The 21,809-nt window shown below is 39.0% G+C and overlaps 3 protein-coding genes across 7 annotated transcripts; 1 reads left to right on the forward strand and 2 right to left on the reverse strand.

The window, feature by feature from the left end:
- The first annotated feature begins 592 nt into the window (after positions 1-592).
- Positions 593-13,520, forward strand: LOC144020630 (phosphatidylinositol 5-phosphate 4-kinase type-2 beta-like). Of its 5 annotated transcripts, none has more exons than XM_077524291.1 (10): positions 593-705; positions 4,277-4,374; positions 5,515-5,611; positions 5,707-5,859; positions 5,973-6,119; positions 6,780-6,818; positions 6,967-7,080; positions 9,999-10,257; positions 10,426-10,529; positions 12,468-13,520. In XM_077524291.1, exons 2-10 carry the CDS (start codon positions 4,310-4,312, stop codon positions 12,546-12,548), a joined length of 1,059 nt encoding a protein of 352 aa, XP_077380417.1. In that variant the 5' UTR covers positions 593-705; positions 4,277-4,309; the 3' UTR covers positions 12,549-13,520. The 5 variants fall into 5 exon arrangements, with proteins under 5 accessions (XP_077380417.1, XP_077380418.1, XP_077380416.1 ...); XM_077524292.1 differs by having other exon boundaries at positions 633-732; XM_077524290.1 differs by having other exon boundaries at positions 658-1,284; positions 9,999-10,274.
- A 947-nt stretch (positions 13,521-14,467) lies between these two features.
- On the reverse strand, positions 14,468-16,415 carry psmb3 (proteasome 20S subunit beta 3). Its single transcript, XM_077524263.1, has 6 exons — positions 16,249-16,415; positions 15,390-15,574; positions 15,214-15,321; positions 14,951-15,128; positions 14,685-14,779; positions 14,468-14,610 (listed from the first exon to the last, which is right to left on the reverse strand). The coding sequence occupies exons 1-6, from the start codon at positions 16,249-16,251 to the stop codon at positions 14,562-14,564; spliced, it is 618 nt and encodes a 205-aa protein (XP_077380389.1). The 5' UTR covers positions 16,252-16,415; the 3' UTR covers positions 14,468-14,561.
- A 1,069-nt stretch (positions 16,416-17,484) lies between these two features.
- cwc25 (CWC25 spliceosome associated protein) lies at positions 17,485-21,264 on the reverse strand. Its single transcript, XM_077524417.1, has 9 exons — positions 21,088-21,264; positions 20,779-20,951; positions 20,459-20,695; positions 20,278-20,347; positions 19,981-20,132; positions 18,579-18,651; positions 18,312-18,508; positions 17,925-18,092; positions 17,485-17,759 (listed from the first exon to the last, which is right to left on the reverse strand). The coding sequence occupies exons 1-9, from the start codon at positions 21,103-21,105 to the stop codon at positions 17,648-17,650; spliced, it is 1,200 nt and encodes a 399-aa protein (XP_077380543.1). The 5' UTR covers positions 21,106-21,264; the 3' UTR covers positions 17,485-17,647.
- Positions 21,265-21,809: the final 545 nt, after the last annotated feature.

Below are 21,809 nucleotides of genomic sequence, written 5' to 3' on the forward strand. Positions count from 1 at the left end.
CTAAGGAACTTGTCAACCTTCATAAAATATTTTCAGAACTTTGAACCATCGACTTACAACTACTGTAGTTGAATGCGACCTTTGTCATGGCCTGAGGGGGTCTGTTCGGCTTTTACTGGCACTAAGCAACTTTGAGGAGGGTGGCAGGAACCCTGCCACACACAATAGACTACAAATGTGCAGCATGCTTTACAGCATAGTCCCCTTTGCCTCATTCATTAGAAAGACTGAAGTCTATTTGACCATTTACATGCGATAACTGCTGTCATGGCAGACACTGCAAAAGAACTGAAAAAAAGAAAAGTTTTGTCTGAGGAGACCAAAATAAGAAAAAAGAAAGAGGGAGGCTACCTCCAACCACCTCAACCACATGTCGTGCTGGATTAAGGTTAGTTTGTTGTTGTTGTTGTTGTTTGTTGTTGTTTTTTTTTTAAAGTAGATTGGGGGGTGGGGTACAAATACAGCGCAAACCCAACAAGTTTTTGTCATAAGTTTTATTTCCATTCAGCGGTAGTTGCTTACTTTTTTTCCCACCAAAAAGTGCCGTGGTGCCACTTGATTATGTTTACAAATATTTTGAAAGGGTTTGTTGGTCCTGATGAAGGTGAAGTGGGAGTCCAAGTAATTAACTCGGCGACCTGCTGGGGGCGCTGTTGACCGAAGCGCGTAGGACGCCATCTTGAGGAGACATCGAACGCAACGCTGGTTGGTGATGACTGACAACGATTTTAGGCGCGTCAGGATGAGATTACCGAATTCAAAGTGAACTCGAGTCACAGGCTGTGGGCTATAAATATTAGGAGAGGGGCAAGAAGAGCTGCTGGACTAATGTTAGCCGAGCCGGTTTGTTTTTAAGACGCAACGCCCGTTGTAGCCTGATGGCCGGTTAGCTGCTCTGTGGACCCGCGGCCTGTTCGGGAGGAGGAAGGGTGGTGACGGCGCAAAATGCTCGACTACCCCTGACTCCCGACCAGACAGTTATCCAAGACAGAGACTCGCTTCGAGTTGAACGACGAGCACAATGCACTTCGAATTTTTTTTAAAGCTCTTCACTTTCTGAATTTTTGGGGGGTGTGGTTTTTAGACGCTCGGAACGACAGTGAATGCGGTGGCGCGTGCTCTGAATTCCCAGGCTGAGACATGTCATCTAACTGCACCAGCGCAGCGCCTGTCAGCGCTAGCAAAACCAAGACGAAAAAGAAGCATTTTATAGGACAGAAAGTGAAACTGTTCCGTGCAAGCGAGCCCATTCTCAGCGTTTTAATGTGGGGTGTCAATCACACGGTAACTTAAAAAAAAAAATGTATTTATGTCGACTCACGAGTGGTGTGTTTATGTTGCTGTTTAGTCAGTATTTTGATTTAGCTTGCTTGTTAGCCGCCCCTATATCTGTACAAACCAGGACGACGTGAGCGTTATTCCTCCACGTTATTAATATTTTAGTTTTAGTGATGCTTGTTTGCTTCAGAAGTTGTAAAACGGTTTCACTTGTCAAACCGTTGCAGTGTCGTTTAGCTTCACTGTTGCATGCGTGTGTGTTTTATATGTCGCCCTGCAGATTAATATACAGTGCAATACTATTGAGGCCGTCCTCATTCGGCTGCACATTTGAACTCGAAGCACATCGCAACTTTTTTTGCATGTATTTTCAACTTGTCAGTGTTTTGGACTGGAGTGTTGTGGCCAAATGTGCATGTGCACGCATGGTGGGAGGGGTGTGACCGGCAGTTGGAGCAGCAGGTTTCGCAATTTAACTTCCGCTGCTGCAGAAAGAACTGTTTTTACTTGATACTCACTGGACACTTTATTAGGTACACCTGTATGCTCTCCATCATAGTTAATGCAAGAATTGCAACAAATAGTCCCGCTATTATGAATATAACAATATCAATTTTGTTAATATTAATTTTGTTTATTTTTGCGTTTGTAACTTCCCTGTGATCAGTGCTGTTTTTAAAATGTTAAGAAAATCTTAAATGTGGTGATCATGGCCAAGGTCTATGTAGACATCTCTACTCATGCTCACTTTAACCTCTGAAAATACATAATAATGGATGCTGACTATATTAAGCAATTATTTTTATTTTAAGTTTTTAGACTGTTCCTGTTCTCCCTTGCTTCTGTGGGTTTTTTCTGGCTTCCTTCCACATTACAAAAACGTGCCTGTTAGGTTATCTGAAGACATTTTCTATTGGGGTGTCTGAATGAGGGTGTCTATGTATGACCAGTGATTGATGAGTGACCAGTCAACTTTATTGCGGACGTGACCCTCATGACTATAGAATATGAATGGATTGATTAACTCCCCTTTCACATGGCCTAAATAAGTTATCAAAATAATAAACTGAGCGAAATCAGTGCTCTTCACCACCACTGCAAAGTGCAACCACAGTAACAAACGGAAATGAATGCTCCCTGACAGTGTCAGTCAAAATCAAAACAGAAAATCTTTACCCCCAACATCATTACCAACCCAACTAGGTTTGTACTTTGGTGTCATGAACCGGGGGGGGGTACTTCAAAATTTGTGTGCAAATCTACAAAAAACAAACAAAAGTCAACTGTTGTCAACTACTTTGTTGTGTAAATTACCGCTACTTAACTGGTTTGAGTGTGACGTTGTCAAGCTCAATTATAATAGGTTAACCACAGAGCAATTTTACAAAAGCTGCACTGTTCATCTTTTATATCATTGGCTACTGCTACAGCATTGTTCACTGAAAATGCCAAATTCATGGATAGAGCACTTTGTGTTGTATCTCGTAAGATTGTGCAGCACTTCCTAATTTGTCCAATGAGCATGCCACACCTTCACCTTTTGCTGAGCCAATGAGAAGCACATCAGTAGTAAAAGTTGTAGGTTGTCTAATTAGCAATACTCATTTGAAATACTGGAAGAAGAAAAAAAGAGCCCATGCAAGGTGTGCTTGTTTGTTGCACACGTACAGTTTATTGCTTCATGTATTAAAGCACATAATGATAATTTTTACTGCATCTCTGATATTCAGTGGATGAACTTTGGCAAGGTGTGTGTGGGTGCAGCTCATGGGCAATTTAGATTTGTGGTGTGGGCGGGAAGCCATCAGACAGACAAGCTTTTCTCCTCTCATCAGTCAGAATGCCTTTTAAAGCCTGCAACAGAGAGACAATTTTTGGTGTTTAGCTAAGATTCGGGATTATGTTGGTACATTTTCAGGAGACTTTGAGAACATTTTTAATCTAATAGTGACAAAAAATACATGAATGTAATTTATTGCACTTCTCAGTTAGCCCGTCGAGGTAGTTTGGGACAATAAAACTCGGCTTGTTTTTTTTTAATGCAACGGGGGTGTGAATGGCAAAGCTGTGTTAAATAATGTGACCAATGCTACATGATGTGAGCCGAGCAACATAACTCTTAAGTTAGTATTTCTTGTTCTTTCTCCTTGGCAAGTATGTACTGTAATGTCTGGCGGCACCTCACGTCACAGTTGACTTGGGTCGAGAGGTGGTGTAAACCATGGACTGTTGACAAACATCCATTCACACCTCAGGATAATTTAGAGTCTTCAACTAACCTAGCATGAATGTTTTTGGAATGTGGGAGGAAGTCAGAGTATGTAGAGACAACTCGCACAAGCACGGAAGAATGTGTACACCAGACAGGAAGGCCGGAACGTGGAGGCGAACCCACAACCTCTGAACTGTCAGGTTGATGTGGCCTTTTTTGTCGAATTTGTATGTTAAAAATCTGCTGTGATGAGACACTCACTGCACACTTTGTGTTCTTCATGTAGCATTGTAATTGTCGCACAAAAGGGACACTTCTCTGTTGACCAAGTAATAGACTACAACCCTATCTTTGCAATTGCTTCCCCCTAAAAAGTTGTATGGTGCGGGTATTATTTCCCAATTCACTTTTTTGTAGTTTTTGTATTGTCAAATTTGGCTTTGTAGCTGTTGGTTACACCAATTATTTGATTGACTGATAATCTCAGGCCAAAACAGAACCTCCTTTGTTGAGATGAGAAATTGGATATCTTTTCTAAATGTGTGCTTTACGAACTAAACGTGTATCGAAGGACCATGGTTGTTTATGAATAATTGAGTTGAAATCATATTGCAACTGAACAAAGTTTGGGGGGAAAAAAGAGAAAAAGTGTTCTTTGTCACACGTTCAGGTTGCATTTATGTTTTGTGATCATTTTTACATTATTTCTTAGATTTTTGTGTTATGTTTACAGTGCTGACGATATATTTCTCTCTTGTCTGATCCTTTGCCCTTTTCCTCCCTCAGATTAACGAGTTAAGTAATGTGCCTGTACCTGTAATGCTGATGCCAGATGATTTTAAAGCCTACAGTAAGATCAAAGTGGACAACCACCTATTTAACAAGTAGGTACATTGATGTTCCTGTGCTCTCATTGCCCGTAAAGACATTTCTGAAAAATGTTATATTGTTACTGTTTGTTTTCTCAAACCCTTTAAATCGTTTGACTGCTTCTGTGCTTGAAATGGTCAGAAGGACTTATATTTCTTCTAATATGACCATGGTCTCATTTAAGGTTTTCTGTAACTTTTCTTATTTAATCCTCTTTGTTTTATTTATTTATTTATTTATTTATTTATTTTGGGTGAACGCCACCAATTTGCCCCTCTCAAAAAAGGTAGCACGACTATATTAGTCATAACCTTCACTATGATACAACAATACAATTAAAGGAAAATATTTTTTTCCTCGCAATTTAAAGCAGTTCACTTGTATGCTTTTGTCAAAATGCTCCAAAGATTAAGGATTGTTTTTGTCTTGCTGAAATTAAATGCTTTCAAGAGGGCCTCCTTGTTTCATAAGCCACTGGCCACCCTTCCCCATATAACTGCGATGCCAATGGCGTGTCCAGTTTTCTTTGACATAGCTGCAGGTTGAGTACAGAGTCTAAAACTTGTGTGAATTGCAATGCACATGCAAGCATGGTTTGTATTTTCCCCCATGGATTTGTGACTTCGTTTATGCAGCAAAAATGTTGGCAAACCCATCAAATACTTTCTGCTTATCATAAATAAATGCTAATCTGTGCGTCCAACAAAACTCAATGCAGCTCTGCTTGCCTTTTTGTCTCTGCTGCACTGTTATGTCAATCTGGTGAAATTTAGAAGAACTTGCGCGACGATGTTTTTCGAAAATGGGCAGTTTACGGTATATAGTATGTCGCCTTTGAATATATGAACAGTTTTTCTTTCAGTATCTCTCAAAACTGGGAATAATAAGACCAAAAAAGTAATTTGGAACGTATTAGACAGTGCAAGTGTACAGTGAATCTATAGATATATTCCTTCCCTTGCAGTGTTTTCTTGTCACACTGTCATGAAAGTGTTGAATCTCCTTTTAAATGGGATGTTAGCAAAAGGAAGCAGTAATCTTCTCATCCAAAAGGCACAAATGCATTTGAAACAGATGTGTAACATTGTGCAGGAGTCAGACGAGCAAAACGAGCAAGCATAACATTGCTTGACTGTGTGACTCTCCCTTGTCAGAGAAAACCTTCCTAGTCGCTTTAAGTTCAAAGAATATTGTCCCATGGTGTTCCGAAACCTGAGGGAGAGGTTTTGCATCGATGACCAAGACTACCAGGTAAGCTCTTAGTGACAAGAAGTAGTATTGTCATTGGGTGAGCTCCTGCGTGCACGGGAAAGGTCTTGAAGGAATCCTGTCGTTCTGTCTCGCAGAACTCTCTTACGCGGAGCGCTCCCCTCAACAGTGACTCCCAGGGTCGTTTTGGCAATCGCTTCCTCTCCAGCTACGACCATCGATTTGTCATCAAGACTGTGTCCAGTGAGGACATCGCTGAGATGCACAACATCCTCAAAAAATACCACCAGGTAGAATGCTTGCAGTTGACGCAATTTTATTCCAGCATATAGCAGATATTTTTGATGATTCAATGCAATCTGTTGCCAAAATTAATACTGCTCTCTCCTCTTGTTGTCCACAGTTCATAGTGGAGTGTCACGGCAACACGCTGCTCCCTCAATTTCTGGGTATGTACAGGCTCACAGTGGACGGTGTGGAGACGTACATGGTGGTGACCCGGAATGTATTCAGCCATCGCCTTACCGTTCATCGCAAATACGACCTCAAGGTATTTTGGCCAGTGTGCTCACATGTGTCTGCCTGTTACTTCTCTGATTTCTAACACAAGATAACGCAGCAGTAGTGATCGGTCAGCCACATAGCAGCACGTATATGCGTTGTGTGTCACTCACCTGCCATTGGAGCACGACCTTCACCAGGAGGATAGATATGAATCACATGAACAATTCCTGTTTGTCCAAGCTGGTTCGTCAGTGACGCCTTCTTAAAAAGTTGTCAAGTTTAGTGTTAAGATTAGTGTTGAATGATTAATTCTGATGTTTCTTCTCTCTTCTTTTGAAATCCGACGCTGTTATGTTATATACTGTAAACCTGTATAATGTGACTTTCCTGCACTTTAGCACGCTGAATGTGTGATGTTAGTGAGTGGAGTTGGGTAAGCTTGTTGTGTGATGTTCTAGCTTTTTTTCTGTTCAGTCACGCATCCTAATTCTACACGGTACAGAATTTTTGTAATTTTGTAATGTCTATCCTTTTTTTTTTTTTTTTAAACTTTAACTCCACTGCCAGCAATTGTGAACATTGTGGCTAATAATTTCCTTCATGGCTGCCAAATATTGTTTGGAGAAAGTGATATGAAGCCATGAATGACGCTTCTTATGTATTATCTATTTCTGTCATTTCTATTTATATCTATTTCTTCTTTTAGGGTTCCACAGTCGCAAGAGAAGCAAGCGGCAAGGAAAAGGTACATTTTATTATTATCAAGAAATGAGACAAAAATAAGTGTAAGAAATTGATTTTGATCTATTTTAGATGACTGAAGCATTCACGGTTCATGTAAGCCAGCTGTTGAGCAAAATTCTGAATTCCGTGTTGTTTTCCGCTCTCCGTAGGCGAAAGAGCTCCCCACATTAAAAGACAACGACTTCCTGAATGAAGGCCATAAGCTGCAAATAGGAGACGACAACAAGAAGTACTTCTTGGAGAAGCTAAAACATGACGTTGAGGTAAGCTTGTTTGAAGTGCATCTGATATTTAGACAGTTTACTCGGTGAAGCAACACGGAAGCGCTTCAGTTCTCACGTGATTGAAATCCATCGGTGCAATGGTTCAGGTTTACCTGTTTCACATTTATTAAGCACAACAAAAAGGAGAGAATACACTCAGTTCAAGGCTCGAGAGGAGAGGAACTGACTGATACAACTCACTACTGCACTCTCTGAAAGAATCCCCTCCTCACCCTCTCTTTTTATTTGGTTTCCACGCCCCTAGTTACATAGGTGTTTCAACCCTAACAATGCAAATGCAAAACATAGTTGGAACACAGTGTACTTGTTTGTCTATGTGTGTGTGCATGTGAGTGGAAGATCGGTGAGTACGTGTGTGGTCAAGTTTGCAATCATTTCTTAACAGAAAACTGGCGGCCTCAGCAGACTGTCTCTAACCATTCCGCTGCGTTAGATGTTCTGGTTCTTCAGCTTCTTGAGTCATCTTCTATTAAGATAACATTAGTTAGGCTATGTCAGTGCTTCTCAATTATCATTATTATTGTCATTACCCCCCAAGAAGAAAACATCTCGCGCCCCCCCGCGACGACTATAATTAGTATCATTTGTCTATAAAATTGTTATAAGCACACCTCTGCCTAGGGGTGTGCTCAAAAAATCGATACGGCAATATATCGTTGCGGGCCTCATTACAATACACGTATCGATATGCAGGCCTCAGAATCGATATTGCTCGTTAACTTTAAATAGGCAGTTAATGTTTGCCTTTGCAGCTTGCATTGTACCTAAAAAACAAAACAAAAAAACAGCCATCTTTGAAGTTAATTGCCTTCAATTAATGCAAAAATAGCTCACCAGGGATTGGACACTGTGTCTTGCTAAGAAAAATTAATGTAGAGGAATAATATCAACATTTATTTACTTATAAACTTAACGTGGCACATGTGTCTTAATATACCAGTTTTCCTATATTTTGTTTAAAAAACAAAATAGAATGTGTTACATGAAAAAAATGCTGTTTTTATTTCCCAAATATTTCAAATAAGCACATTTTAGAGCTGTAATTTTAATACTTTGATATTTGTACTCATATCGGCTCATGCCTATTAATAAATTTTCCCGGTGTGTCTGTGAAAACTGCTCCTTGCTCTGCAGTGCGTACACATTTAGACCAGGCATGCCGCTTGGTGGTAAACCAGAAGAACTACTAACAAAAACGTTTTTGTGATCCGGCATAATAAACATATCCTTTAGGTATACATATGACTGTTATTATAAAATGTAAGTAAATGAATGTGAAATATCGGGATACGTATCGCCTTGAAGATAAAGTATTGGGATACATATGTATTGCGATACGCATCGTATCGTGACCACTGCATCGTGATACGTATCGTATCGTGAGGTTGGCGACAATACCCAGCCCTACCTCTGCCTAACACTGTATCCTTATTAACGTATAAGAGAAGAAAAAAAGAAAGAAATATGGACCAACTTACAAAGAATAGCTTTATTAACTGTAATAGAAAAGATTTAAAGTACATCTGAAATTTAAAAATACAATTAAAGGCACTGTCTGCCAGTTTCACTCTGGAAAAGGCACTTTTTAAAAACAGGATTTAAACAATCAAACTACTTCTCAAATTACATATCAGGGCTTGTCTTCATTTCTGGTGGTGAGTTCGTCCTAAACCCGCAGCCCCCCCGTCCTGTATTTTGCCATTTTGTGTTTGTTTTGTAAACAGCGGGACGTTTCTGTGGAGAGACAGTGTTTACACCCCTCCAGCCAATCGCAGAGTAGGGGGGGTGGTGTGTCGCAAACGGGGCCGGTGTCGGGACACCGGGCGAACGTGTTGGCTGCGTGAGGTCACTACCGCGGCAATTTGAAAGCACGCACGGATTTTTTTTTTTTTCACTCACTCACTCACTCACTCACTCACTCACTCACTCACTCACAGAAGTTTACATGTGTGAATGAGTTAGTAAAAAATAAAAAAATCTGTTCGTGCTTTCAAATTGCCACGGGAGTGACGTCACGCAGCCGACACGTTCGCCCGGCCCCGTTTGCGACACACCACCCCCCTGCTCTGCGATTGGCTGGAGGGGTGTAAACACTGTCTTCCCACAGAAACGTCCCGCTGTTTACAAAACAAACACAAAATGGCAAAATACAGGCTGGGGGGTGCGGGTTTAGGACGAACTCACCACCAAAAATGGAGACAAGCCCTGATATGTAAGTTGAGAAGTAGTTTGATTGTTTAAATCATGTATTTAAAAAGTGCCTTTTCCAGAGTGAAACTGGCAGACAGTGCCTTTAAATACTTAAACTATAAACATTTTTTGACTGACAATGTCAAACCATATGATACGGAAAAATAAAATACAAAATCAATAAATAATAATGCATTCAAACTGATCACCAACATTAATTCAGGAGCACAAGATTTAAAAAAACAAAAAAACAAAAAAAAAACTTTGACCTGTAAACCAAAAATAAATAAAATATTTTGTGCTGATTTTTTTTTTCTTTCTTGCTGTACACACGCATGCTCAGTGCAAACAAAACCCTTACACCACCGAGCGAATGCTCCCTGCGCATATGCTGCCAACAATGAGTGCCACTTCCCCCTAATGGAGTGGAGGTGCAATTGCTCTTTATTATAGGACAGTTAAAAAAACAAAATAATAATAATAATAATAATAAATAAAAATAAAAAAAAATAAATGAAAAGCATGTTCCCCGAGGTCAAACGCGCCCCTGGAGGGGCCCCACCATTTGAGAAGCACTGGGCAATGTGAAAGTGAGTGTGGAGCAGAGCAAAGCATTCTTCTTTGCAAGCAGCAGCAATTCTTCATTGCAGCAAATGTATGATAACTTTTATGTACTTTTATTCCTCCAAAATGATTGGTGGTTTCAGTTCCTGGCCACTCTGAAGATCATGGATTACAGTCTTCTAGTGGGCATCCACGACGTGGAACGAGCAGAGCAGGAGGAGATGGATGTGGAGGCTGGTGCAGATGAGGACGAGTATGAGAATGACGGGATGGGTGGAGGCGTGCTCACTGGATCCTTTGGCACGCCACCCGACAGCCCAGGAAACCCCCTCAACTGTGGATTCTTCGGGCCTGGGGACTTTGATCCCTCTGTTGATGTTTACGCAATCAAGAGCCATGACAGTGAGCAATGTCTGCATGTAAAATCTTTTTTTTTTTTCTCTCTTTTTGCACGTCATTTATTCTTAATTGCATTTGCAGAAGTATTTTAAACATGCATATTTTTAGTTACCCCCTGAGCTATTGCATCATAACTGAAACAGGAAAGTATCAGTTACTTTTTGTTGCTAGGTGCTGTCAAGAAGGAGGTGTACTTCATGGCGATCATCGACATCCTCACACATTATGATGCGAAGAAAAAAGCTGCACATGCTGCCAAAACTGTGAAACACGGGGTGAGTGACATGACCTTGCTTTGGATGACCCCCACCCAATTGGATGCTCGCTCGGGGTCACTGCACAGTTGGCCCCACCCTATGCACGTCACTGGTTAGGGCTGGACGATTAATCCAAAATTTATTTAAATTTCCTATATTTAAAGCTGAGTTTTCAAGTATTCAAGGAATTCCTCAAAATTCGAGAATAAAAATATATCCAAAGCCTTTTTTTTTTGTTGTTGTTGTTGTCTTCATAGCAACTTGCGCATTTCCACATGACCTAGCACAAAATGCAGTCTCTGAGGTCCCAGGTTAGCTCACTAAAAACAAATGTGAAAAGAGCGTAATGTATACGGACCCCTTAAGGTAACATGGTAGAAAGAAAAAAAAAAAACTTTGCGAGATTGCGAGGGAACGCAAAGGTTTTTTATTTGTTTTTTTTTCGCCTACCATGTCACCTTAGATGCTCCGTAAACACTTCCGGGTCATCTTCCATGTGACCAAAGGTGAAGAGGGTAGAACATTTGTAAACATAAAACAAAGCAGTGGGAAAAGCGACTAGGATGGAGCATGTATTTTCCCATTGCTTTGTTTACACGTCGCTTTTTGTCACATGGAAGATGACCCGGAAGTGTTTACGGAGCACCTAAGGTGACATGGTAGGCGAAAAAAACAACTTTGCGTTCCCTCGCAAAACAACTTTGCGTTCTCTCGCAGAGATTGCGAGAGAAGTTGAACGTTTTTTACGAGGGAACGCAAAGTTTTTTGGGGTTTTTTCTACCATGTCACCTTAGGGGCTCCGTAATAATGCTTATGTTTGAAAATGAAGAATGAAAATGCGAGAGTCTTGAATTTCACATACTGTATTTACAAGACTATTTTATATTGACAAAAAGAATAGTGCTCAAGAATGAAGTGTTCATCGTGAAGGAATGAATGGGCATAAGGCTATGATCATAGTTTGGAGTAGTTGAGTTTTAGTAGTTGAAAAAAAATAGTTTTAAAGTCAAGGAATAATCTTTTCATCAATTGTGATTTCTATCTCAATCAAAATAGTTGTGATTATTATTTTTCCAACCTTACCACCGCTGGTATAACCTAAAAGCAACGTGATCCAGCACCACCACATGGTGCCAAGGCAACAAGCTGCGACGAGTTGTTTTCACTTCCCAGCAAGTGCTCTCCTTTTTTATATCTGTCTGTCCATCCATCCATCCATCATCCATCCTTCCAATTTGACTATGACTGACAGCAAGTGGCTCAGTTTTTATGTATGGAACACTTCAACGAAAATTGAAGCCACAAATGCACTTTAGACGTTGGCGACTTGACAAATGGGGATGGAAAGCCAGACCATCCTCGCTTGATTTCAGGCATTTGAGTTGTGATGTGTTCAACTTGAGAAGTAGTATTATGCACTGCACTTCAGACTACGGACTGTTATACAGTACCTGGATATGATTTGTCGGTAGTTATTAGTTTTCCACAAAATACGACACAAATACACTGATGCTAGCAATTAACATCATACATGTTCAATACTGCAAGTGTGATGGCAACAAATCTGTTCACCACGTTCAGTCATACTTTTAAAAGGTGTTTTGTTTTTTTGCTCGCTTACTAGTGGTGGGAAAATGAAGCTTCATAAGCTATTTGCGTTATTTTTTATTAACTCCTCTATGTGGTGCTCTTGGTTTAAGGATTAAAGGCTAGTGCAATGGAAAGTGAATTTCAACTGCATCGTTAAGCCGTGAGCACCATCTAGAGGAGCAAAAAAAATATTGCAAGTGCTTCACAACACTTAATTTTCTCATCAGTAATTATTCCAGTATTTTAATTTCTCAACAAATGCTGCTTTTGCTCCATTTGGTTTGGTCAGAAAATCAGTGAAAGAAAGTTATTTGCTGCATCATCTTCCAAATGTGTCTTTCTCATTGCCTGGCTTGTGTTTTCCAGGCGGGGGCCGAGATCTCAACGGTAAACCCAGAGCAGTACTCCAAGCGCTTCTACGAGTTCATGTCCAATATCTTGTCATAGACGGGGTTTTTTTCTCCACTCTGCCTGCCCAGCCAGTCACAGATCTGGCACATGTGTACACACGCACATACACATCCCTTGTTCCACCCGTGTGTCCGTGTAGGACAGTCTCTCTTGTCCTCACCCTCTTCAACGAGTTGATGGTTCAGTCAAGTTCTGTTTTTAGGCTGTTACAAAACTCCAAATCCAAATAAACAAAGCTTCCCTTCCTTAATTTTGGAACGAACATCCTGATAACCTCCTTTAGTTGAATTTTTGTTTGAAATATCGCTCCTAATTCCCAGTCGTCCGCCGCTACCTTCTCACTCCTCTCGCCAGCACAGGAACTGTCTCACTGATGCCTTTAACGAGTGTGTCCGCTTCAGCAGTCTCTTCGCACCGTCTGCTCACTTTCTATTCATGTTATTTCCTTTGATTTCCATTTGACTCGTAACACATACACAGATTGCATGACGTACTCTTTACAGTCTTCTATCGACAATAGAAAAACCAACCTACTGCTGACAATTTGGAACAACCGGACATCAACATTCATATTGATGATTTACTACAATAAGTAAATGGATGCAGTTATCAAAAATGCATGGCTGATGTGCACATGAGTCCACCAGTAAGTTTTTATCATCAAACCACTTAACATCTGATTGTTCTAATGAAAACAGGAAAAACAAAACAAAAAAATCAGTGTTGGAAAGTTATGTTGCCATGTTGGTTTTCGATATTTTGGAATATTAAACATAAGTTTGGTGAAGGTTGGTCAAAAAAAAAAGAAATCATTTAAAAAAAAAAGGGGGAAGGGAAGGAATTCAACAGGAAACACGTTTCACCACAATAATCTTGTTTTTATATATCTTGTTTACATTGATGTAGCAATTTTGTGTTTGTATACAGTATTGTTTTGTTAACGGCAAACATAAAAAAAAAATGTTACTTGAAAATGATTCATTGCGTATTAAAGGGAGTTTTATCTTGTGTCAGATTATTTCTTTTGTCAAAGCAAAATGTTGGAATTCTGCATGATGAGCCCATGTTCACAATTAGATTGCATGGAAGTAGGATATGTCGCACTTGGGAGCTTCTGCAGTCCAAACTCAAAGTTTTACAACTTCCAGTTGAAGTTAAAAAAAAAAAAAAATGTCCGCAGCTAGTGCTGTCACTATCGAATATTTTTTTTAGAATCGATTAATCAATCAATTCGATGTTTTGTTTTTTGCATTAAAGTTATTACAAAAACTTTTTCTCTGATTACTGTTTATTAACCAGTGATTGATGGTTATATTTATTTTGTACTTGGTATACGAAAAAGCGTATTGATGTTATGCTATGTTACTAGTTCGCTTACTGTTTCCAAAGTAAAAAAAAAAATGTTTGAAAATGTGTTATTTGGATTAATTAGCCTTCTTTCACAAAGGACTACAAAAATCAGTGAACAATTACTGGTGATATGATGAAATCAGAGGATTTGTTAAATTTTAAAATGGCTCTAAACAATTATTAAAATAGCTGTGTATTAATTTGATAGATTGTCAATTTATCAATTAATTTTGACAACTAGCTGCAGCAAACTAAAGGTTAAGCTGACCAAGAAATGCTTTTCATTTCAGGATCAAACAAGCTGGGACATGATATATATATATATTTTTTCGCTTCAGTCAACTTGTCTTGCTAGTTATTGTGGCATATGCAAAAAGCCTGCTATGATTCCTACTTAATTTCCTTAATCATTTTTTAATGTAATTTGCAAATTTCTTGATGTGGTGAATTTTGGGTTATTTCTGTATAATCTCAATTATTTACAGTACACAAAATCTATATTAAACTTTTTGAATTGAACCACTGAAATAAGTTTTCCACAATACTATAAATATTGCGATGAACATGTCGATATTTCTTTAGCTTGAGAAACTTGGACAAGGTCAGACTGTGTAAACAAGTTTATTTAACAATATAAAGGAGAACGGCGGCAAGAGTGCATCCATCGTTTTCATATAAACACTTGAGCTGGGTGGCATTTTAATCCATCCTAGCCTTCAAAGTTCTTGAGGTGATCTTGTCTTTCTCACTGTAAGAAAAGACGAACCTGTCAACTGCAACTCTTGCTGCTCCAACCTACCAACATAGTGTAAGCGTACTTACATGACGTGTACGACGACGCCCATGCCGGACACTGCGTCCCTATCAACTGCATTCAGCATGGCCTGGGAAATGGTCTCAAACAGGTCCTCGGGCTCCTGCGTGATCAAAATCATTTCTAACATGTACTATACAGCCAACCACCCTGATGTGGATTTCAGTGATTGATTTGGGTTTGTTTTTTGTTTTTTAATGGGATTTCACACACTTTTTAAAAAAAAAAATCAGTCTCTACATTATGGATTTCCATCTTTTGACACACAACTTACCAAGTCGGGTACCCACAAAGATTCACACATGCCGTACATCTGCTCCGAGCAGGTCCCGCTCACGACAAAGTCCTCCGTCACCATGGGGCATCCGATCAAATCCAGGGAGCAGATGAAAGGCTCAAACGTCCTCGGATCCAGCCCGGCAATCACGGGCTCGATGTAGTAGGGCCCGAACCTATGGAGGAAAATCACCACGACGTTTCCTCTTGTCTGTAGGCAGCTTTTGAATCGAACGTGGAGCCATGAAAATACACACATACCTCCTTTCATACAGTAGGTTAGACACCATGCTCATGAAAGTCTTTGGTTTGATCTGGCGACCCTCCTTCAGCTCGTAAAGGTTCAATCGGAATTTAAGCCTCTGGGATCTAAATGTGTTATAAAAAACAACAATTACGACGGTGATGACTTGACTCAAACTGCTCCACACACTTACACTGTCTGAACATCAGTGGCCAGCCCGGCGAGTCCGATGTACAGCCTCTCGCCCATGGGGAAGATCTTCTCAAAATCGGTGGTGACCATTTGAGCCTGAATGCCAAACCTGAGGTCAGACGCGATGGCCACACAGTTCTTCCCCCTCATGGCCATGACGGCCCCTCCGTTATACGACATAATAGACTGCATGGAGGAGAGAGACAAATATTATCTAGTGACAAAAATTCTGCAAATCACATAATTCATGCGGAAACAAAATGATAAAAGAATCTAAACATTTGAAATATATTTTTAAATATAATTCTCTTGTCATATGTGTAGCAATTTTGCACTCTGTGAGATACTTATGACAAAGTTATTTAAATTATGTATTCATATTAACATAACACATTTACCCTAAATGATTTTCAACGTGCAACTGAACCACTATCCAAACCTGTATGTATGATCAACATTTTTTTCATACACTGACTGTATACATTAGTTTTGCATAGCATCTGGGCTAACTGTCGGTTTCACTGTCGAAAAATAACATTTAAACAGCGGCAGCCTATGCAACTCATTCATCGGGTAAGCGCGATAATGATGGCGCTAACACCGTAACAATGCTAACAATGGTGCATTTGCCTATGGAATGTCACCCACAGGTATACTCTATACTATTTTTCAAACACTTTCTGAAATAACTACATGGTACTTCCAGTTTTAAACTGGAGCACAAAATACAATACAAGAAATTCAGGCAACGTTTCGCCGACATGCTAAACGTCTGATCATTAGCTTAGCCAGGATATTCATATACTTAAAATTAGTTTCCAGTTTCAACCCTGTTGTTCAATAATGTTGCGTGCTCCTACCATTGTGAAGATGTTGGAGTCCAATTGTCACAAATAGAACTTAAAAGTGAGCCTCGCTTGGCTTTCTAATTGACGAGCTTCCCGTGGTGACTACACAATTTTGGAACAACACTGGGGATCACACAAACTTGCTAGAACGTTCTTACTGAAGGCTCGACTATGATTGGCTCCTCCGGAACTATTTCATTGGCTGGCGCGGTGGTCAACATAGTTTCTTCGAGGCGCGTTAAAGTGAAAGTTTTTTTTTTTTTATAATTTATTTATTTATTTATTTTTTATTTTTTTAATATACACACTCACACACGCGGCCTACTTCTTGTAGGCCACATACATGGGCCTCTCCCAGGCGGAGGATCGAACCCACGCCAACTGGCACCAAAGGCAAGTGACGGTTCCACTCCTCCACCTGGAGCCCCGTTAAAGTGAAAGTGGGCTGGTTCCTGTCCATTTGGCTGTAATGAATGCAATTGCAATCGATCGTTTTAGGGGTAAAAAAAAAATAAATAAATAAATAAAAAAAAAAAAATAAATAATAATAATAATAATAATAATAATAATATATATATATATATATATATATATATATACGTCAATAAACACTATTTTATTACATATGTTGAACACTGTTCTTCGATTCATAATTGTTAATATTTACTAAATTGTCTAGTGAAAATGTGGATAGGAGTATTTCAATAAGTTAATTTGTTTACTTTTTAGGGGAAACATAAAAGTCACTAAAGGCATTAGGAAGCTCCCATAATTTTCATTTAAAAAAAGATCTGACTTCTTCATACAACCAACCAGTTTTATCCAACATTGTCAGATATATTGATGGAAAAACAATGTACCTTCATACTATCATGATGTTCTTCGAGCCTGTTTTTTTCTTTTCAGTACATTCTATTGTAAAGATAGTTACAAATCAAGAATCTACCAACCCCCCCAAAAAATAAATAAATAAATAAAACAGAAAATAAATTAATAAATCAGACTATATAAAGCCTTTTCCAAATCATTAGTCACTAAGCTTGTTGTGACCTTAGAATAGTTAAGTGTTAATAGCCAGGAAAGCTGTACATTTACTGAGTGTCAAACAATACAGGTTTGTTACTGTTTAAAAAAAAAAAAAGCTTTCAGGAGCTATTAAATAAAAACATTTATAAAAGTAACTCACATTTACCTGTTAAATTTACCATTTACCTGGAAAAATACTTTACAATGTTTGCATAGTGGGAATGGTTTTCTACAAAAATATTTTATTTGCACAGAACTAAAAATTTATTTTATGTGGATGTAGCCATATTGTTCATCTAAACGCACTTTCCACTCCTCTACTAAGTACAGTATATTTAAAAAAAATTCCTGCTGCATCACTATGTATGTACAGAATTGTTCATGTTCATCTCTTCATGAAATTGTCCAACGAAGCTGGTGTCCTTTGAATTGAGTGGATATTCCTCTTTACTCTGTCCTCTAAAGATGATGTGGCAGCACTCTCCAACTTCATATCACTGCAACAATCAAAGAGGTGTTACTTGACACAAACTGCACAATTAAGACTCGATATTCCTCCTGCACAGCAAAATCAGCATGAAGGTGATTGGTGTGTTCAGTTATAGAATTGTTGACTTGAATTTCTATTTTAAAATGAGAGCGAGAGAAAGAGAAAAACGTACTGGATGAAACCAGCATGACGCTCATGCTTGGTCTTTTGTTCCCGCTGTTTTTCTTGCTCATCTTGCTTCCTGTATCTTCTCACATTGTTTTCCCTGTCCTCGTCTCTCTTCTTGGCCTGGTCCATCATCTCCCTTCTCCTCTGCTCAAGCTCCTCCGCAGAGAGCTTCCTGGAAGAAAAACATAACAATCCAAAAGCTGATTAAATGCGGTTGGAAATGAGTAAAAGGATGTGTTTTTCTTTTACAGATAATCACATTCCAACATGTAGAGGCAATGCCAGCGCATGATAAATACATAAATCTATATCATTTTTAAAAATAAAACCTCCACTTCATTTTTATAATTTTTTTAATATAATTATCTACACTATGATGGACATCCCTTACTTAGACACATGATTCCGCTGCCTTTGGTACCGTTCTCTCTGTGGGCTATGAGCTCTGACCTCCACCTTCCCGTCCTTTCGGTGGGAGGAAGAGGAATGAATTTCCCCATTTTTTCTTGCAGGCGATCGGCTTCGACTCCTCTTGTGGCGTTTTGAGCGATTCAAAGCAGAGGACTGGTATTGTTTGCCTGCAGGCAGCTACAGTGTGAAAAGAAGATTTCAGTATTAGTGAAAATACGTGTGACATGACACTTTGATGCCGACTAACCAGGAGGCCGTAGCCAGGAAGATGACAGGAATGAGATCTGTTGTGAGAGGAAGATCCATCTCGTGGGTGTGACCTGAAAGACACGTTTAAGAGTAAAATTCAGATGTAAATTTGGAGATGTTCCTAAGTAACATCTATGAAATAATTATAATTATAGCTGATGAACAATTAATCAAATACAAATCAACATCACAATGAAGTACGAATGCTATTCTCAAACTGCAGAGGCTGAAATGTCTGAAATAAAAAAAAAACCAAACATCTAATTTCGATCCGTAGGCGTCATTTTTATATGATTTAGTTGTTTAATTTTCTTTATATCGTGCCTCAATAAGTTCAGTGCTTAAGAAGTGCAGTCCACACGTTTACATATCATTGTTTCATGAAACTTGAAAAGTTGAAGCGATAAGGCCAACGATTAATTTGCATTACAGTTATCTGATTTATGACGTGATTTATGACCACAGTTTCAGAATTTTGTCAAATTGTCATCGCTCAAAAGACTGCAAGTCAAAGTTGTTGTTTTTTGGGAAACAAACAAATTAAGAAGCCTAATCTTTAAGACCAAAACATTTATGTTAAAGCTGGGAGATATTGTAATATATAGCGCTGACAACATAAAAAATTGGACAACAGAAAAGTTTTTATCGTGCCACTATTGTCACTTTTCCTCTTGCAGGTGAATATTTACATTTTTATGGCACTTTATGGCAAATGGCGAATAATCGCAATGACAGAGGCAGCTTGATTTGATAGATTCGATAGACACTTTTTCCACACAGCTGCCACCAGGTGGCAGACTGAACAAAAACACAAGGAAATGGGAAATCAACCTTGCCGATCAAATACACAGAAGTTTTCACACAGGTGAAAAATCCATTTCCAGGTTATGATAGAGCAGGACACGCCTTCAGAAATACAGTACAGGACACATACTGCGCCAATACAACAACAAATCTTAATATCCATATTTATAATTTACCTGTGGATGAAATAGTGGAGCTTGTAGTAAAAAATACATCCGAGTGGCAGAGTCCTAGTCGGATTTGAAAGCATTGCGCAGTGTTTGGCGGCCCTACTGTGTTTTGTTTTCACAATACACCAGAGTTCTGATTTCGACTTTTGAGATCTGCACAACAAATGATCTTGAAATTACAATGCATTTATTTTAAGTCCATTTCTGTCTGAAACGTTGTTTTTTTTGTACCTCTTGTTTGTGTGCAAATATATGTAGGCCACTATATCGCTTCTGTTGAATTTAATACTTTTATATTGCATCACAACTGCACGAATTTCTCATTTGATCCTGGTCTGTTCAATGTTATTTTAAAATAAAGTGACAAAAGGTAATTAGAATAATTTCACTCAGCCCTACTTTTAATTATTAAACAACTTTTTGTACCTGTCTTTTTTGTCATCTTCTTCATCTGAACTCGAACTTGAGTGGCTTCTCTTGTGTTTCTTCTCTTTTCTTTTCTCTTTGTCTCCCTTCTTTTCCTTCTTGTCCTTCTTGCTCTTCTTCTTCTTGTCTTTCTTGTCGAGGTTCTGGCGTAGCTGTAAGAGTTATACAAAGTTTCACATAAAAGTTATCAAAGTCATTTAGTTGGAAAAAATCGTAATAGAAATGCTCCATTTTTCAAGGAGCATCTTAAATGACAAAATTCAAGCGCAAACAATCACAATTATTTATTTATTTTACCATTTCTTTAATTTTCTTCATCTTCACAGGATTCGTCAAAACTTCTCTCTTCTTTTCTTCCTCGCGTTTCCTTGAGTGCAAAATACAAGGTGTGTAAAATTATACACATTTCCAACATACTTTAGTTTGAAATAACTACAAAATTGTTGGTAAGGGAGCAGACTGCAGAGCAATGTTTTACCTAATTACAAAAAGAGGGTCTTCCCGGATCTTGGCGGCCATGTCCAGGCTGGAGGTAGCGGTGACGGGGCTGAAGATGGAGCCAGGCAGAAGGCCAGTCTCTGCTGATGGACCACTTTCAGGCTCCTCATACTGATCAGTGATCTGCTTGTCAATGGGACGACCCATGAGATACTCATCTCTGGACACCTGATTGGAAGGGCCCTGGTACATCCAGTCCAGACGATCATCCTTCTTTCTGTTATTGTGCAAACCATACATAATAGGACAACCTGACTGACATTCTGACGTTTTCTGGGATGACAAAAAGTGAAAACTAACTTGATGGCACCGCTTTCCTCAGCGTATCTCGTCATCTCTTCTCGAGCTCTTTCCTCCTTGAGCTCCTTCTGAAGCTCCTCGATTTTCTTCCGTTCGGATTCATGTTTTTGCTCGGCTTTCCAAACGCGCTCGATGTTTTTCATAGTCTGGGGGTGCCAGCTCTTCTTTAAGTTCTGGCACAAGACAAGGGGAAATCATGGATTACATATTTGCAGGGTCTTTGCAATACACAATTCGCAACAGAAAATGTCATTTCTGATGTGAACAGAAAGGAATTGGGATTCTAATCGCTGTCATGATAACACTTACCAGATCGCCGCCCCCCATTTTAAAACCTTGGTTTTAGTCACAAAAGAAAACAAGAAAAACTAAGAATATAGTCCTTTTCCAAAGATCGGTAGTAAACGAACGTTTAACATTCACACGAAGGCCGACATGATGTGAGCAACGCGTTCGCTGTTTGTCTGTGCTATTGTGTTTCCGGTTTGTAAAGTTCTTCTTCCGGTATAAGTCGTGGTGCGTTCAAAGGGAGCATGTATGTTTGTGATTGCAACTACTGTACTCGGTCGAATCAACACGCATTTCTCAACGAATCGTGGAAAAACTCGTTAATTCAATTAAAATAAAAATCATGATATATGGTATGTAATTAATTAATTATTTAGAATATTATTTTTCACCGTCACAACCCTCATTGTAAAATCAATTGTACGTGTACGAAGAAACTCATGGACACATGATTAAGCTGGTGGTTTTCAGGTAAAGGTTTCGAAATGACGTTAATCGATGATGGGTTAATTTGTTTACCATCACGTTTTTATTTTTGTTTTTATTTATTGTTGTTATTATTTTATGGACAAAATTGTTGGTGGTACCCCTCTGTTAATGAAAGAAAACAACCAGGGTCACTGAAGTCACTTGAAACTTACAAAAGTAACAATAGGTATCAAAATCAGATATTCAAAATTTATTTGGAATTGTTCAACAAAATTATAAGAAAGAAAGAAAGAAAGAAAGAAAGAAAGAAAGAA

This window comes from Festucalex cinctus, chromosome 6 (genome assembly GCF_051991245.1).
Source record: "Festucalex cinctus isolate MCC-2025b chromosome 6, RoL_Fcin_1.0, whole genome shotgun sequence".
Taxonomy (NCBI): Eukaryota; Metazoa; Chordata; class Actinopteri; order Syngnathiformes; family Syngnathidae; genus Festucalex; species Festucalex cinctus.